The sequence below is a fragment of the Podarcis cretensis genome (genome assembly GCF_951804945.1).
Source record: "Podarcis cretensis genome assembly, chromosome: 6".
In the NCBI taxonomy this organism is placed as follows: Eukaryota; Metazoa; Chordata; class Lepidosauria; order Squamata; family Lacertidae; genus Podarcis; species Podarcis cretensis.
The window spans coordinates 39,918,560-39,937,569 of record NC_137175.1 but is presented as its reverse complement, the minus strand read 5'-3'; the positions used below and the strand labels follow the sequence as shown (position 1 = coordinate 39,937,569).

Below are 19,010 nucleotides of genomic sequence, written 5' to 3'. Positions count from 1 at the left end.
CAGGCAAATGTGATCCCTCACTACTATTATTTAACTGTGTGGAGTATAAAGCCATTGTCCATTGCCTGCTTGGCTTATGAATATAGATAGCATTATGCACAGTGCATTGAAATATTCAATAGGTACATAAAGCTAACTGCACAGAGTCTTGGAGTTGTAATAATACAAATGTCTCAACAGAATCACATTTTAAAGGCTGCACGTATGGAAGAATTACCTCAAGCAAACAACAAGGAAAGGTAATCAAAAACAAGAGCTTAAAAAGCTTCCCTATCCAGTGAGGAACAGAGCCTCTCTTTCTTAGCAATGACTCACACACCTAATCCCTTTTGTTCAACTCCCCATTGTCTTAAACTTGCAATCCTAACACCACTTATCTGGGACTAAGCCTCATTGAATTCCATAGCACTTACGTCTGGGTAGTTATGGTTAGGATTGCACTCTTAGTATTATTTTCTCCATTTCCAGAGTTGCAGCACAACTTTGTTCAGCCACTTAGTGTTGCAAAGAAGGTGGAGAAAGAGCATTCATGGGTTCCTCATAGCAATCCTATCTGATCAAATCTGTCCAATACTAATCTGTGGCTAGTAGAGGAAAACAATCAACCTGGGACATGGGGAGAACAAAGTTTGCTTTCTTCCCCTCAGGGAGGGTGTTCCAGGTACTACCTGCTGGGACACATGCTGGTGAGGAGCTAGAATGGAGCGACCAGTAGCACTTGAAACAGCTGAGGATGCCTCCCTTAAACTGTCATGATTTTGCAGGAGTGATTCAAGTGCATAGTGGAATGTAAGGTTTGTGCAATGAAAGTACTGTAGATTAAAGTGCAAAATCTTCCTGGAACAACAAATCCACTTTCAAAAAGAAGAATTTCTCTGGTTTGGAAAATGATAGGAAAATGCAGTGAGATGTGTGGGATGGATGGATGACTACCAGTAAGATGTATAAGTGTCCAACAAGCAAATGAGCATAAAGTCGGGATGAATGCTCACTGCTGTTTAAGAGAATGAACATATAATACATGCCCAATAAAGCCTGGAAACACTCTAACTCTGTATTAGTAAATCAGGATGAATGCTCAAAAAGCAGGTCATTTGGAGGGGTCCTGAATTTGTTTGGTCTTTCTCACTCTCCAGATATTTGTTTGAGAACTGCTGAGCCAGGGCTTCATGAGTCTTTGGCTCCCAGCTGCATGAGTCTTTGACTTGAGCCCCTTGTGGTTGAAATATTCCAAAACTCCAAATAATATGTGAATTTACAGAGAAACGGGAAAACCTCTATCCATAGCCCATTATATAAGAGAGCGCACTAGTGTGGTACAGTGGTAACAGAGTGTCAGAGTATGAACAGATTTAAATTTGCCACTAAGCCAGGAAACTCCATGGAGAAACGGAAATAAAAATGAAATAAAAAATAAATCACGTGCAGGACTTGCTAGGATTATTATCACAAATGGGTGAAAGGACAACAACTATGCAACATAAAGCAAAATAAAAGGGGAGGAGAAAGAAAACAAAGATTTACAATAGGAAATAAACAATACTGTGGCTGACCAAATTGCTAGTTTCTCACAGGAGAAATACATGATTTTACCAACACACACAAAAACCATAGTTCTGCTAATTCTCTTGGCAAACTGGCCATATTTCATACAACATATAATTAATTATTTCACTGCCCACAATGCATATTTCATGGCACAATGTCCAAGAATGAGGTAACTTCTCAGTTAAACAAAATATTTACTAGTGTCTGGAAAAGAGCCTGACTGAATCGATTTTAGTGAACTATGGCTGTCTAGGATTTCACTGGATTCTAAATACTGTGAATGAAAAATAAATCCAGATTTGTTTTGTTTTTGTTTTTTTAAAAAAGAAGCATGCAAATTAGTCAGCTTTGCATGATTTAGCATTTGCAACATATTGGTTATAGCAAAATTATGTTCTGTCTGTGACTAGGGAAGAACTAGGGTTGGCATGCAAGATTTGTGATGTGCAATTTGAAGGACTGTGAAAAGTGGCAATATACTGTTGAAATGATCATTGATATAATCAGCATCAAATGCTGTGAACAGTTAAATGTCTTAAGTATAATAATAACTATAACTATTATTTATACAATCATCAGTGTGCATGCACGTAATTATTTGTTTCATTATTCATTTTAATTCTACCTTTCTTCCAAGAAGCTCAAGGTGGCAAAACATTTTATTTTCACAATGTTGAGAGGTAGGTTAGGCAGATAGGCAGTGACTGACCCAAGATCACCCAATGAACTTCATGACTCCAGCTGGGATAAAAGCTCACAGCTCTTTAAAAAGATCCAGTGGCACCTGGTCTGTCTTTGAGCAGAATGCAAAGTTCTGGTTCTTACCTGTAAAGAATACAGTTTTACTGTGTTGTAGATGCAAGGTAACTGAAACAACATTAGTTCACCTACCACCTCTAAAATGGACAACTGCTTTCATGGACTTGCATCTGATGGACTGTAGTCCACAAAAGCTTACATCTTAATAAATTTGTTCATATCTGACCTGTTATTTTTTAATCAAAGGATTTGAAAATCTGAAAGCTTAAGACCTTTTGAATCAAGAGGACAAGACTGTTCATATGGAATAACTGACAGAACATTTAGACTTATCTAATACACAATACCTGTCCATTCCTACTGATACAAAAACAACTAGAATTGTGCCATGGTATGAATTCTTTGCTAACAAGAAGGGGGGGGGGACCCATTGGCAAAGCTACAGTCTTCGGTTTGTTTTTTCTTTCTAGGGTGTTGCTGTGGCCCCTGACCACATGCTGTTGCAGTGTGTGGCTCTAAGTTATCCTAGCAAACTCATTTTTCTTATAGTAGCAGGTATAAACGGCATGATGGCAAAATTATACACACACTTCTCCATGCCTGACAGCACTCTGGCCTTCATTTATTCTCAATCACACAAACACTGTCCTCCACTGACAAGCTGGATGAAGGGCACTTCCCTGATTTATTAGCTATAATATGACACACCACTTCTTGGCATGAAAGACAAGATTGATTTTTCACCCATGAACCAGGCAATCTACCCTAGTCATTCCATCTGCCCTGCTGTGACACCATAGGGGACACGACCCCAATGTCAGGAATGCAAAACATGTGTGGATCGGTGTGGTGGTGGTTCGGGCTGGGATGGATGTAAAAACTACATCTTAATGGAAGGTTAACTGAAACATAATCTGCAAAGCTGAAACGAGCATTAGTTCACCTACCACCTGTAAACCGGTAATACGCTTTTCATTCAATAAATTCTTTCTAACAGGTTGGGATGGAAGGAAAAGACCTAGTAACCCAGATGCATTTGCTGCTAGTCTCAGATGAGCACCAGGGAGCGCATCAGTTTAAGTACAGGTTTCCCTTCATTACCTTCAGCTGCAGCCAGAAGAAAGCATTTCCCAGAAGAATATCTACATGCTATACTACTCCAACAATAGGATTCTTTATTCTAATGAAGGCCATCACATTGCACTTTAGGCAAGGATATATCAAACAAGAGGATATGGTTAGAAAGCATTAGAGCTAACTAAATGTCATTTGAAACCCAGATACAGCAGGATTAAATTAGTTAGGCTCAGATTGTGCCCAGTCCCTTAAATATTTGTTCCCATGACTCATGCTAGCAAAAGTGCAACTTTTAAAGCTGACCTTTACTGATGGGATAGAATCAACTCAGGCATTCGGTGCTTTTAGTAAAGCAAAGCATTATTCTCCAGACAGAGGGACATTATACCTCTAAATGCATAAGCAGCAACACATTTTTCTTATTTTTAAAAGAATATATCTTGGCATCATGCCATTAAAGCAACCAGCTCATTGGAATTCAGATTTTGGCATCAAATATTTTCTCCTTCACAAAACTTCATCAGATGGCAGCTGTGCAGCTATAAGACTGTTTGTAAGATCACTACAGACTGTTCACATGGAATTAATAGGAACCATACAAGATCTCCACAGTGGCTTGTTACATGTCTAACAACAGGACAATAACTTGTCCCGTTATTTCCCCAAAGCTCCCCCCACCAACACACAGTTCCATCCAAGATTCATCCAATATCTATGGAAAACCTCTGCAGGCTGTCTCTGTTATCCATGGAATACCTTCTGTAAATTTGTGCATATAATTCCCCCCATCTACCTCCCCAAGCTGTTTCCCCACACTTCTCTGCTTCCTTTGTGCATCCAGCTACTGCTCTTGGAAAATCCAGCACTAAATGTGCATTATCAATCTAGACCCCCTGCAAAAGCTGCAAAAAGCGGTGGTTAAACTGACAGCTTTTATTTTCTGCTGCAATGAGAAGTGCCTTCAACGTATTATTATTATTATTATTATTATTATTATTATTATTATTAAAAAAAATTGTGTACTACCCTTCACCTGAAGATCACAGGGCATCTCACAACATAAAAATACAAAATGATAACACAAGATACATAATAAAAACTAAAACTAAACTAAACCTAACCAAACCAAACCAATAACACCTCCCCTTCCACAAACACCTTTAAAAGGACATAGAATGTTTCTGAATTGATCCTGGAATGTCCCACTTTTCCTTAGGCTGTCCCTATTTTCTTTGGAGAAATGTTGGAGGATATGGTAAGGTGTCCCTATTTGCATTGGATAGATTTTGCAGGGTAAGAAGTTATCTGACCCCTGAGCTGTCTGAAGGTTATCTGAAGGCAATTACTGTGTTTTTATATATGTTGGAAGCTGCTCAGAGTAGCTGGGGCAACCCAGTAAAATTATTGTTATGGAATGGGATGTCCCTATTTTCATCAGAGAAATGTTGGACTTGCAGGGTGGAAACCAAGAGGAAATAGCTTAGTACAGAGTTGAAAGAAGTAAAAAGAGAGGAAAGCTTCGAGCTGGCTGGTACACAAACAGATTTTTTTTTTTTAAGAGATAAAATGTCCCGTGTGTTTCTTTCTTTTTTTCTTTTAAATCAACATCACAAAAATTTCTGCTGGAGCCTAATTTATTTTGCCCTTATCTACTGAAACAACTTTCTCATGATTTTTTTCTCCTCTAGAGAGTAATCTCAGATTTTGAATCACTGAGCAAAAAACTCCAAGCCTTCTTTGACTTGTCCAAAATTGCCAAAGTTTTCTAGTGGCAGAATTTTCTCAGAAGTCCATTATTGTTTCACCTGCTTAGAAACTAGTGCAAATCTATCAGGTTGCAAAGGATTTGTTTTGTTTTAAATTCACCATGGGTACCATTTTCTAGAGTGCATAAGTGGTTTAAGGGTTCTAAATCTTAGTAAAAAGCCCCTGGGACTTAAATAAGTGCTTCCCATCACTTTTGAACCTAAGAGTTGGCCACTTTTGCATTTATGCCATGTGTAAAATTCAGCTGCAACTGTCTTATTTAAGTGTGCATGTGGAGACATGCCAGAGAACTACTACAGCCCATAGTAAGAGATCCTGAAAAAGTAATACACCAATAGTGTCATATTGTCCTGTTCCAAACATCACAACAAAACCTCTATCCCCTTGCCAGATACTTAGCTTTTGTCCACCTCATTCCTTGCTTCAGGATAGCCAAATATCCTCCTGGCATTTGACATGGATAAAATTTGGCCTGGTCCCTGGAGGGTCCAGCATTCTCTAGACTTGTCACAAAAATAAAGCTCCCCCATAGGCTGGTTGTAAACTGTAAATAAACTGCCGACACTGGCCTTGCCCAGCTTCCAAAAGCCCAGCTCGCCGGGCCCTCTGGGGCTCATAAAACAACAAAACAAACAGCAAGCTCACTAGCAGGAGTCTGGGAAGCGAGCCAATCTCATTATAGGGGAAGCAGCATTAAGCTCTCGCTCTTTTAAAGCAGACAAACCCCCCTCCTTTCCAAAAGTCAGTTATAGCTGTGACTGGCTGGAATAAAGTAGTGTGGGGAATGGGGGGGGCAGGGAGAGGGGGCTTTGTAGACAAAGAGGGGACAGCACCCAATGGCAGGTCTCTAAGTGTATGTGTACAGAGATTTGCAATTTGCAGCAGAAATGAAGTATTTCCAAGTGTCCAGAACGGTCAGGCTTGAATCACCATGACAGAATTTCAATTTGCAAAAGGAGTCTGGGTTGACCATAACCCACTGCTAGCTTTTCAATCTTAAACAGAGCTCTCCTTAGCTTTATGGAAAAGCAAGAGGTGCTCCAATGCCAGGAAGTTAATAAATATGTTCAGTTTGATTTTACACAGCAAAGTAGCTGCTGGAAATAAAGGTTTGCAACCACCCAGAATGATTCACAGAGGGAAAATGAGCAAAGAATTTCTGTGCCTTTTTTTTTTGGCTACCATAAGATGCCTTCCAGAAAATGGTCCACTGCACTCATCAAGGCTTTACAAATTTTGGTTGGCTTTGTCGCAGAGCCCAGATGTGTGATTTGCCATCAATCCTGCCTCTTCTTCTTGAATGAAGGGCCAGCATCCTGTCTGTGATGGCACACTAAGTTTGGGAAATGCTCCAGGTGCTGCGAAAGCCCAGCATGACTGCAGGGGCAAGGCCCTGCACTTCTCTTTACTCCAAGCTGATGTGTAAGGGGATGAGGGCTCATCCGTATCGTGATCACCTTGGGCAGTTGCTCTGAGCTGAGGCAAGGGGGTTATGTTGCCCACGCTCAGCTTAAGGATTCCCCATAGTGATCACAGCAAATGAATTTATTTGTGGAGTCCTGGCATGGATGCAGCACTCCTCTCCAGTCCCCAACCTTAAGCATAGGTGGGGAGCTAGAGACTATATCGATTATAGGCTATGTAACAGTATTATCTGCTCCTGGGAAATTTTAAGATTGCAATAACCAGCATGTTTATGGATTACACTCAAATGCATACAGTATTTGGTTACGATATGCACAGCCCGTGCTGTTGTCAACCTCTTTCTCTGAGTATATATATATATATATAAGTGTGTGTGTGTGTGTGTGTGTGTGTGTGTGTATGTATATATAATTTCACTTAGGTCCCACCTTTACCTAAATGAACTCAAGGTGGTATGCATGGCTCTCCCCACTCCTTATTTTATTCTCACAACAACCCTTTGAGGTAGGTTAGGCTGAAAGACAGTGATTGGCTCAAGGTTACCCAGTGAGCTTCTTGGCTGAGTGAGGATTTGAACCCTGGTCTCCCGGTCTAACAGTCTAATCATATATTCCTGACTGTTAAGCTGTTAAGCTAATATGTTGTACTTGAGGTTAAGAGTATTCATTCAGTATTTGCAAAAGCAATATAGAGACCCAGCAGGTTTGTGATGTAGCCAGAAATAAGGAATCTCTTCAGCTCTTCTGTGGTACTGGGGTCCTTGCAACACTGAAATCCTCAGAGAAAAAGAGACAGACTAGTCCAAAGAGTTTCACAGGAATGGGCTAATTAGCTAATAGGAAATAGCACACCACCAAAGGAATGTAATGTTTCCAATAATGAATCCTCAGAGGACACGCAGATAAATTTAGAAAAATGATACATTCAGCATCCTGCCTTTTTTCTAGCAGGGAAATCCCCACAGGGCAAAAAGAAAGGGAGGGAAAATCATTCATCTGGAGACTTCGAGTAATAGCTATGAGGTGGCTTGCTATACAATCAGGATTCCTGGCTTTTCACCCCCATTGGCTCAGACTGGTAATCAAAGTGGTGACCCTGTAAATTGTGTTTAGATTTTACAATGCACTTCTCCTCCACAATGCTATAAGGCAGGCAGACAATTGTGTTACTGGCAGGAAACTGAGGTAGGGAGCATTCCATCCCCTGAATGCTATGGCAAAGTGTTATTGCTTTCAATAGCAGGTTAGTGTCCCATCCATTGTTAACAGCCTGTCTTTTTCCCCCTGTGTAAACACAATTTCCTGAAAGCCTTCTAGATTTTCCAAAATTGCTACTAGCAACCCTGGAGGAAACCCCCCACCCCCACCTGCAGATAACCAATGTCTTATGAAGGGCAATGAATAAAGTGGTCACAGCCCTAAGATCAGAGACACATGAAGGTCATTAATATCAATAAAACACAAAGTTGTAATAAGATATGCTCAGCCAAAACAAACTTTACCAACACTGTCTGATTTTTCTAGGATGCCCTTTGCAATTCTTCCCAACTAGCTCCCTCTTCATCTGATGAATTATTTAATTTATTACATTTATCTCCTTCCTTTCCTCCAAGGAGCTCAAGGTGGTCTTCATGGTTCTTCTCCTTATAACAACCTCGTAAGGTAGGCTGGTTGACTAGTCCTAGTCCAAGATGATAACCTTTCCAGTTTTTCTATAACAAAGATAAAATCAACTAGCACAATAGCCCTGAGATCTAGTTTTCTAACTTACCTGGGGCACCTCCCTCTGCTCACAGTTTTCAGACTGATTACCCACAACAGAGTATGTGATTTCATTTAGAAAGGTGATAAGAGATGCCTCCCCCCCTTTTCAACTTTTTTTTTTTTTACATGATTGTCAACTGCCCTGTAAAATCAGATTGATATACAGAGAGTGTTCCCCCCTCCCAATGAACAAAGCAATAATCCAAAGTAGAAACATTACAGGCTGGTAATTCACCTTTTTTTAAGCTCCTATCATGGTGACTGATATATTAAATTTGAAATTCTCCCTTGCATAAAGAGAGAGGAAGGAAATGCCTAAATCATGGGTAGGCAAACTAAAGCCCGGGGGCTGGATCCGGCCCAATCGCCTTCTCAATCCGGCCCTCGGAAGGTCCAGGAATCAGCATGTTTTTATACGAGTAGAATGTGTGCTTTTATTTAAAACGCATCTCTGGATTATTTGTGGGACATATGAATTCATTCTTCTTTTTTCAAAATATAGTCCGGTCCCCCACAAGGTCTCAGGGACGGTGGACTGGCCCCCTGGTCTAAATGGTAGTTGTATCTGGTGTTCTGGAGTGGAGATTAGCCACCACTAAGCAGCAACCAAGGTGACCAGGGTCCACTTCACAGAACAGAGGAATCTTGTCTTTTACAAGGTCAGAGTGTTTGTCTGGCTTGCCCAGTACTGTCCACTCTGGCCAGCAACAGTTCTCCAAGGTCTCAGGCAGAAAGGTATACCTGATCTCTTAAAGAACAACACATACTCTGCTCCTGAACTATGAATCCTCCCCCTCGGTGGTACTTAGTGACTGTGTTGTCTTACTACCCTTGCCTCACCAGCTGCCATTACTAAAAGCACACAGAGCTTTCAGCCCAACAATGGAGCTGCTGCTGTCCCACTTAACACTTGTATGTTCAATTCGCTTCCATGTGATGGATTGGTTGGAGAATCCATATGATGGATTGGTTGGAGAAAAGAGTAAGGCAGGTCAATCTGTAAGTGTACCAGTAAGGCTGGCAAGTTTGCAATGAACCAATGCAGCTGACCCAACTTCTCTGAGGTGAGTCCACTCACTCTGGGATAGATTGCCCACTATGTATGAATGTGACTAAGGATGCCCTTAGTGCACCACTTCCCACCCTACAGAATGTTGATAGTTCCGCTGTCTTATCTACTGCACAGTATCAAAAACCAGAAGGTATGTAAAGCACGATGCACCAGTAAAGCTAAAACCATTACGGAGTAAGAATAGCCAGGTTCTGGGACGCATCAACTAATCCTCTGTGATGACTCTTTGTCAACCCAATCCCTCTTGTTGGATGGCTGGCAATTTTAGTGGAATAGGAAAACGAAGCAACTTCAGGCATGCATGATGGAGAATTCTGTTACATAATAATAGTATTAAACAGCACTACAAATAATATCATCTTTTAAACGCCATGAAGGATTAGTTTCAGTATATGTTTAGGATAAATTAACCAGAGATTTAATCTAAATTCCCAGCAAATGTTTGCAGACCTCTGGAACACAGGAGGCATAAACACAAAAACCCATTCCCTCTCTTTTTTCTACTCTGTGACTGCAGTGAAGCCAAACACCATATATAGATCTACTCTGCATCAGAATCGTAGATGTTTAAAAGGCCTCCACTACATAAATGCCATCGGGGATTAAACCAACCCGGAAAGAGCATTCCTTTAGTAATCCTACATAATTAATGGGACACAATTCTACTTGGTATATTAAACAGCTAACATGCAAGCACAAGCTGCTTGCTTTAAGTACCTTTAAAGCTAGGCCTTCCCCAGCCACTAATGCAGTACAACACACTCACCACCCACTGTCTACTCATCTAGGGTATCTTTGCAATATGTTATCCTGGAATGTGGGGTTCAAAGCTACAGATGAATTGGGGGTGGGAATCGTTTATATAGTGGGTTAGGCCAATAGCTCACAGAGTACAGTGCTGCTAGTAGTCTATTGGAGTCTGTACTAAGTGCAGTACTGGAAGCAAAGGAAGCAATTATAGAGTGATAAACCATTTCCTGCCCTGGATTTCAAGCAGCCAGGTACTACACATGAATACTGAGAAGTGTCTTACCACCTTCAACAAGGCCTATTCACAAATAAATATGCATAGGATTGCGGCCTAATTAACACTTACTTATGAGTAAACATGAATACATAATTATATGGGAACAAGACCCATTGATCATGGTAGAACTTACTCCTTATTATTTATTAATATATTTTTATCTTGCCTTTCCTCCAAGTTGCTCAAGGTGGTGCAAATGGTTCTTCTATCCCAATTTTATCCTCTCAATAAACAATCCTATGAAGTAAGTTAGGCTGAGAGATGGTGACCAGCCCAAGGTTATCCAGTGGCCTCCCAGGTTTGGAGTAAATGTGCATGGGATTGCCCTGCCCTGAATGGCCAGTTTATAATTTTATCATTTGTCAGTATGAGATTGCTCCCATGTACCACTTGTCTGAAATGCTAAATTAATTTTTATAATATAATGTTTTTAGAATGTTGGATTATTTGATTGTTTGATTATTTGATTGTTGTTAGCTGCCCTGAGCCCGGCTTCGGCTGGGGAGGGCGGGATATAAATAAAATTTATTATTATTATTATTATTATTATTATTATTATTATTATTATTTGTTAAATTCCACCCTTGGATGAGAACCTAGGTGACCACAGTTCAAATACCCACCCAGCCATAAAGCCATGCTGGGTGAGCTTGAAGCAGTGGCCATACTTCAGCCTAACCTACTGGTTGCTGTGAGAATAAAATGGGGAAGGGTGAGAATCATGCGTGCCACCCTGAGCTCTTTGGCAGAATGGTGGGCTATTTTGTTCATATAATATAATAAAAATGTTGCCCCACTGGTATATTGTACTATGTTGCATTTTTATGCACAGGTACCAGGCTGCTTTCTGTCCATTCAAAATGAAAACTGGTACCTGCCCAGGACAGGTCAAAATCACCAGCTTTGTTAGCATTCAATGGAAAGGAATGGATCAATGTATTTGGAGACTGCTGACACTAATTTAGCAATGAGCTTTGACATGGATATATGGAATGGAAAGTCCAACTTAATCACTGACTCCTAAGTTCCACAAAACAAGGCTTTTCTTTAAGGGCAAAAGGAATTTGGAATATTTCTTTGCCTCAGGCAAGTAGCCTTTCCTCTGTGATGCAAACAGGAAGGAATGTTATCTAATGAAGTCAATCTATCACACAAAGGTCAGTAAGAAGGGTGGAAGGTGAGAGGCAAGACTACATTCAGAAAAGCAAAGCTTACCTCAGGCTATGGGCTGCCCAAGAGGCTACCAATGCCAGTTAACCCGCTCCCTTCTCAACAGAGAGAAGAGATATTGTCCAGTCCAAGCAGGACTTATACTAGCAAACAGTAGGAGTGCTATCAAGAGTGCCTGCTCACCAGACTTTGGTAAACATACAGATAGTATTCCAAAAGAGATTAAAGATCAGTTCTCAGTGAAAATCTTGGCCATGAATAAATGCATGAACCTCAAATACAGTGCAACACATTAATTCTTGGTAGTGGCATAACTGTGAAACTACCCAAGTGTGATTTTAATATTGAATACCTTAAAACACCAGGTGTTTTGCACACTGTGCCAAATTCTTTCAGACTTAAAAGCCAGCTAACTGATGTCAATGCACAGGTTTGCACTATTTCCTCCTCCATTTACTACTGGAGCTTCCTACTGTAGCAAATATCCCCCTTTTCTTCCAGGACATCCAACCACACTCATTGAGGAAGTCAGCCAGCCAGCCACACTGCACAGCCCACCTTAGTATTATACAATTCCTTCCACTGCTGTCTGAAGCACCACACATGCTTAGGCTATGGGAGATGAGAAGCATGACACTGTGTTCCTGACAACTTCTGAAGGTAGAACCAGCTTGATAGGACATGACACTTATCAGTGCTGTGATGGGTCAATAAGCACTCTTCAATGAATACAGTCAGCAAGGAGACAACTAGAGAAGGTACAGGGAGGAGGAGCTGCCACAATGAACTGAGCAAACATGACACATGAATCCTGTCCCACTAAGATCTTTGATCACAATAACCTTCAGGGTGACTTGAGAAGAGCAGAATCCAATCCCACGAACATTTATATTCCAGAAGTCTATGTTGACAGTGAGAAAAAAGCCAGCAAGAGAATGTAAATGATGGGCACCATCTACTACAGTTAAAATCCATGTTCACTGCTCTGCCCTACCATCACTAAACAGACACTCTGGAAAGGATGCCCTTTCACTCGCTCTAACTGAAGACAGTTTTTGGACAGTTTCTTGCTTCCTAAGTAAAGAATCACATTTCTGTGTAAAAGAACACATTTCTTCAAGAAACAAGTGCAAACAATTTTGGATGCCTTGCATATTGTCTAAGGCAATCCTTATGAACTGAACATCTAAACATCCATAGGTGCCTCTTACAGCTACATGGAACTGTGGGAGAAAGTGGTTATTAAGCAGACCATGCAGTCTCAGGTATACTGAATTGCATCCCCCCAGGAGAATGATAAAATCTACTTTTTTCCCTTTGTAAAGCAACGAGAACCCCACAAGAATCTGTGCATGTGTGAGAGTTTTTACATTTCTAGTGGCTTTTGTATCTCTGTAGTGCTTTTAATGGCTGGGCTTTGACTTTAGAGCATAACTGACAGCAAATAAAAATTACACTTACCTGTCTGATGGTTTCAAGTGTACCCTTTTTATTTTCAAATTACATTTATACTTATCAGTAAACCGGCCTCTACAACTATTGGAAGCCAGCTATACTCTCCAGCAAAAGACAGAGAAAAGAAGAGATATGGTCTGGGCTCCCCAGAGCCAAAAGAACAAACTTACTTTCTTCAGCTTGCCACTCTTGGTGCCCACAAACACCACACTGTAGCCATTGTAGACATATGAAGTGACAGAAGTCATCCGATCGCGGCTGGATGTGTAAAGAGTCACCCCTTCTACTGGTATGGAACCTCCCAGTGGCTGATTAATGTCCAACCCACAGAAGTTGTCATCTATTGGGACTGGCTGAAAGGGAGAATGCATTTTGGTGAGTGTGGATGACAGGCAAGAAAGTGGAGACAAAGCAACCTTCAAAAGGCTAAGCCTCCCTAAGCAACACCTGACAACATCTAGCGTATAACAAATCTTTGTTCAGCTGGGCCCAAGGCAGCATTCCAAAATCTGAGACCAGATCCTTTTTAGATCTCTTATAAGACTTGCCCGGAAGATTCAGTTCATGGTGGCATCCTCAGAACATGTTTTACAAAACCCTTTGCAGAAGTGCACTCGTGTACATGTACATGTGCATATGCATATGCACACAACTGCATATATCATTTCCATTGGTGTCTCAATTACATTTTGCAGACTTTGGACCTAAGGAACAAATCCTTATACTGAGTCAGACCATTGCCTGTTTAGCTAAGCATTGTCTACAGTGGCTGGCATAGCTCTCCAGAATTTCAGAGAGGGAATATCCCCAGCCCTAAACCAATGCAGATGCTCTACCTCTGAGCTATAGCTTTTCCCCAAGAAAAGGATTGATCACTCACATTCCTCTGTGTTTCATAATTTCCCTACCTTCATTGAGAAGAGGAGGCCTTGCACACACCTTGAAACATCATAAGCACAGGGGTGAGAACCTGTGGTTCTCGAGATGTTGAAAGACTACAATTCCCATGTTCCCTGAACATTGGCTATGTTGACAGGAGCTGATGGGAGATATAATCCAACAACACCTGGAAGTTCCTCACAGGTTCCCCACCCTAGCTCTAAACTGACCCTCAAAGCTTTGTTGTCTTTTCACTAGCTGCTAGTGTACATAGACCTAAGCAAAATGCTATTCAAAGTCCTTAGGATGCATTGCTTCCTGAAATGCACCCCACCCTCATTCCCCTAGTCCATCACCTGTTAGCATTTTTGCTTCCACAGTTCAGCAGACCCAGGAAGCCAGCCAAGCAGAGAGCTAACTCCTAAGCCATTTTATCAGCCCTGAATTGAATTTAGTACCATTCTTAGTACACTGGACTTTCCTCATTCAGACACAGAGCTCTTCATTCTGCTCTTCCTCTGCAAATGACATGGCAGAGGGGTGATGGCTGAAATTGGCTTTATCATTTTCCCCACTTGTCAAAAGAAGGAAAAAGATTCAGCAGTTAGTAGTATAGGATCAAAACAGCCAGAGAAAGTACAGGTCTCTTTACTCTGAAGGGAGAAAAGAAACTGATTTTCTCTATGTGTTTGGTTCCTTCTCTCATGCAGTCATCTCCACACAATCCAGCTTTAATGACAAGGATTAACAGTTTGCTTTTAAGAGAGCTTTCCCACAAAGTACCTGGTGAACTGCAATCAGCTCCAGGAGGCCAAGCACTTTTGGGAACCCTTACATTTTTGGGATCGGGGCCAGGGCTCCCCATGCCTAAAAACCACAGAAGCACCTTCTCTTCCTCCTGCCATGGAGGGGAAGGAGGGTCGAAACAGCCTCCCACCAGTGGTGGTGCCAGGAGGAGCCACCAGTCAGTGAACAGTGCAGCTGCTGCATCTGGCTCCTCCCCTGGCTCCTCCCAACATCCTGACACCACATGTACAATGTTGGGATGTCGCTTGTGCAACATTGCGCCCCCTTCCCCATCGGCCTCATAAGCTGGCACTTCTGTCTATCATTTCCCTTCCCCCATATAAATCAGGAGCATGGCCCATTCCAAGGGCCACACTGCTTTCTGGGCAATCTTTTTTTGGTTGGGGGAGGCACATGTCAGTAAATAGGCAAATGTGAATAGAACAACCGGTGTAAATCTTACCTCTATATAGTACCCTTGTATCTACACAGAGTCACAAATCTCTTACTATTCCCTATCCAGGCAAGCAAGAAGCATTATGAGAATTCAAGGACACTTTCCAGCCAGGCAAAAATGCTAAAGCGGTGGTTCAAAACAGTGGTGGTGAGAGCAATGGCCTGGGGAGGGTCCTAAGGGCCAGACAGAGCAGCTTGGAGGGCTGCAACTTGCCCTCCAGGTTTGAGGTTCCTCACCTCTGCAATAAATGTTAAGAGACCCCCTCTATAAAAACTTTGAGCATTTTTGAAAATGAAGATCCTGAATAACAAGTGAATGCTACATAGCATCTTCTGTCTATGATGAGTGTGACCAAACAGGGTGACTATCTAGCTGCAGTGAAATTAAGGAACCTTGTCTTAAAAATGTTTTAATTACCCTGGCACAACTAGCTGCATGAATGTACACATTAAATGGAATGTCTCTTAACACCCCAGTTTCTTTTATTTGCCACAATAAGCTACAGAATAAATTGATTTTTCTCTGTCTTGGATCTTCTGCACTTATCCAAGTGGGCCAGCTACATTAATCAATATCCAAGAAGACCAAAATGTGCAACTGAAATTGGCCATTAATCTTTCAGGCTTGTTTGCATGAAACCTTCCTGCTCAGGGAGGAAGGGTACTTCTTTGCTGCACTTTCAGGTTTGGCTTCAGACCAGATTGCAAGGAGAAATGGAATCTACCAAATCAGCTACATCTTAGTCTTGCCCTCCATTACTATAACAGAAGAACAACTCTTGGCCATAAAAGAATTTGCCTTTCCATTGTGATTAATGAATGGATTCTATTTCTCAGTTTGATACTTGGGGAGCAATGGCAGAAATAACTCGATAATACCTCTGCTTTATGCAGGAATGCTGATAAATGGCAAATGTTTTTTAAAAAGATTTTCCATAACTAGTTATCCCTCTCAATGGCCTGCTGAGGCTGATACATCATTATTGGTGTTCTTATTTTCCATACGAGTATGAGAAAACAGAACTTGCTCAAGGTCGTAGAGGAAGCCTATGATTTGAACCTACTTGAACCAAAATAATCATTATATATATATTTTAATGTTGTATTTTAATCTTGTTTTTAAGTTGTATTCATTCAACTTGTTTTTATTATTGCCCTGAGCCAGCCTTGGAGGGCGGGGTATAAATAAAAATTATTATTATTATTATTATTATTATTATTATTGATTAGAAGGCAACAATTCTTCAAGAGATGTTCTCCAAGTTCCTATGAAGGAAAACAGAAACCAGTTTTTACACTCTAGAATTTCTGTTGCTACTCAATATTGCTCACTACAATATTTTCTATATCTTCTTCTGCAGGAAATCTAGGTGAAATACTGTGAGCATTCTTACCGCCTTGGTACACTGAACATCTTTCCCAAGCAGCCAGTTGAGTTCCAAGTTGCCTTCCCCTTGGTAGCAAGACTGTAAGCGCTCCTTAATTTGGGCATTGATAGCACGGATGGGAAAGATGCAAAGAGCTGAGTCATCAGGGGGCTGGTGATACTGCTTTTGTCCCTTGGAGAAAATGGCAAAAAGGACATCATCCTGGGCAGTGATATTGAGGGACCTGGCCAGCACCTCCCCGGGCTTGGAAAGGTAGGCTGCCTGTAGGAGGCGATATTCCACATCACCTTTGACACAACCAAATGGCAGAGAAACATAGGAGTGGAACTTGGGGTCATCCTTGCAGAGACGCACAATTCGAGATGTGTAGAAGAGATCGCTAGCTGAGTTGATGGAGACACCCTCAGGAGTCTCTGGCTGGACAGTCAGAAAATAGACAAAGTTGCCACTGGAAAATCCATAGATATAAAAGATGTCAAAATGTGAGACCAAGGCCAGTGTGTCTGAAGGAATTTTTATGAGTGATGAAACAAAGTCACTGTGAAGTTCGTAATCCAACATAGCTGATGACTCTGGGTCACGTGGCAGCTTCCGGCTGGAGAGAGTGGGGAAGTAATCCTGCTTGCCATCTACTGCTGTACCAATGAAAAGCTTCCCATCCTCACCCTCAGAGCGAACTATAACTCCATACATAGTGCCAGTTTTGTTAACACTGGAAAGATAGTGCTCCTTCTTGTGAGATGGTTCCACCAGGATGAAGAGATCATCCAATCGCAGCAGCTTGCAGACTCCTTGGTAGAGGCTCCCACAGGCCAATAGCCTATTTTCTGTGTAATCAATTATCAGCAGCTTGTTCACATTGTTAGTCAGTGTTAAGATCTCAGTGCAGGGCTGCACTATGAGTGGTGGGTAGCAAGATTTGTTGTCCTCCTCTGGTCCTGTCTTGTGAGCAACTAAGATGGTCAAGTTTCCAGACAGCTTGTAAACCCGATTGATGGCTCCCACATAGACTGCTCCGGTGGCCTGATGGACAGTCAGATGGTTGAAAGTCCAATCACGGTTCTCAGAGTGGAAGGTATTATAGACGGGAGTGCTAGTGGCATTCCATGAAAATAAAACCAGGCAAAGAAACACCAAGGCCACCGATGAGTCTTCGGAGTCCCATATCCGAGGCCAGATCTTTCTCTGTTCCATCCTGTGGTGGAGAGTGAGGAGGAAAGGGAGTGTGAACCTCAAAACTCCCTGTGTGTCTCTCTTGCCACAGCAGTGTTTCTCACATGATTCTACAGAAAGAAAAAGAAAAACAGAGGGGGGGGGGAGAGATTAGACCTAAAATATCATGTAGAAAGAATTTAAACCCTCCTCTACCCACTCACTAAAACTCCTTGAGATCAAAAGAGGACATCTCTAAACCCATGAACAGTGTTCCCATTTGGGTAAACACTGCAGGCTTTAGCACTCTGTTCCGCCTCTGTGCATTAATTGTTACGCAGTTTAACTGCTCATAATATGCTCTGAGTCATGAGTTCATTCAGCTGCAGGAGGGAATAATCAATCTCAGCCCAAAGACAAGTATTTTGCAGACAGTTCACCTACCCAGGCATCAGATCTAAGAACCTTGGCTGGGAGGGGGGCTTATGACAAGGTGTTGAATTGACAGGTGAATAAGAAGGGTTTCCTCTCTGTGAAATCCATGAGGGTTACAATGTAATTAAAGAGAAAGAAATATCAGGAAGAGATGGCTTACATGTCTGCAGCACCTCCTGTTTGTTTCTACATTCCTCACATGCACAGGCATTGTGGTGCCTTAGGCTGTGTCTGCACCTTCTGTAATTGGCAAGCCCACAGAGGGCTGGCTCCATGCCTGCTTGCATAATCTGCATCAAGTGGCCTCAGCCACTCACCAGTATGCAACCATGCTGGGGATTTTGACCCCTGGCTGAAGACAAAGAGTCCCAGGAGACCTGAATTCAACTTGCTGCAGTGTGAGCTTTCATTTATAACCTTAGTGAATGCCTGATGGTTCACTTCATAGATACCACTGGGGTCTGCTCTGAGGTGGAAAGTGATGTTTGTGGGGAATATCTGCTTTGTAAGGTACAATGTGTTGCCATGTCTCTCCTCTTGCATGGAGGGGCAGCAGGGAAAAGTGCAGACAGAGCCTTGGGCTATTAGAAAGCGATACCAGAGCATTTTCATGTCTGTTCATTGTGCAAGGCAAGAAGCGAGGAGAGAACTGTCTTGATCAAGAAGACTAGTGCAAAATTATTATTTGGCATACCGTTTTCTGCAGAAGAAGTGGTGCAAAGTTTGCACATCTATTGAAAATGTCTAGTTAGTAAGAGCATGGATTGAACAAGCCATGCATCTGAGCACCATATTTCTTTAGATACTAGGTTCAGCTAAAGTTAACTAGAAGATAACCATGTAACCTTTAC

The 19,010-nt window shown here is 41.7% G+C and overlaps 1 protein-coding gene across 3 annotated transcripts in view; it reads right to left on the bottom strand.

Moving 5' to 3' along the window:
• The window catches only part of PLXNA2 (plexin A2), a 629,839-nt gene that overhangs the window by 343,641 nt on the left and 267,188 nt on the right, over positions 1–19,010 (bottom strand). For all 3 annotated transcript variants that reach the window (XM_079978812.1, XM_079978811.1, XM_079978813.1), the window contains 2 exons: positions 16,579–17,855; positions 13,234–13,416 (listed from right to left, as the gene is read on the bottom strand). In XM_079978812.1, the coding sequence (XP_079834938.1) occupies positions 13,234–13,416; positions 16,579–17,766 (1,371 nt within the window). In that variant the 5' untranslated portion in view covers positions 17,767–17,855. The remainder of the gene's footprint in view (positions 1–13,233; positions 13,417–16,578; positions 17,856–19,010) is intronic.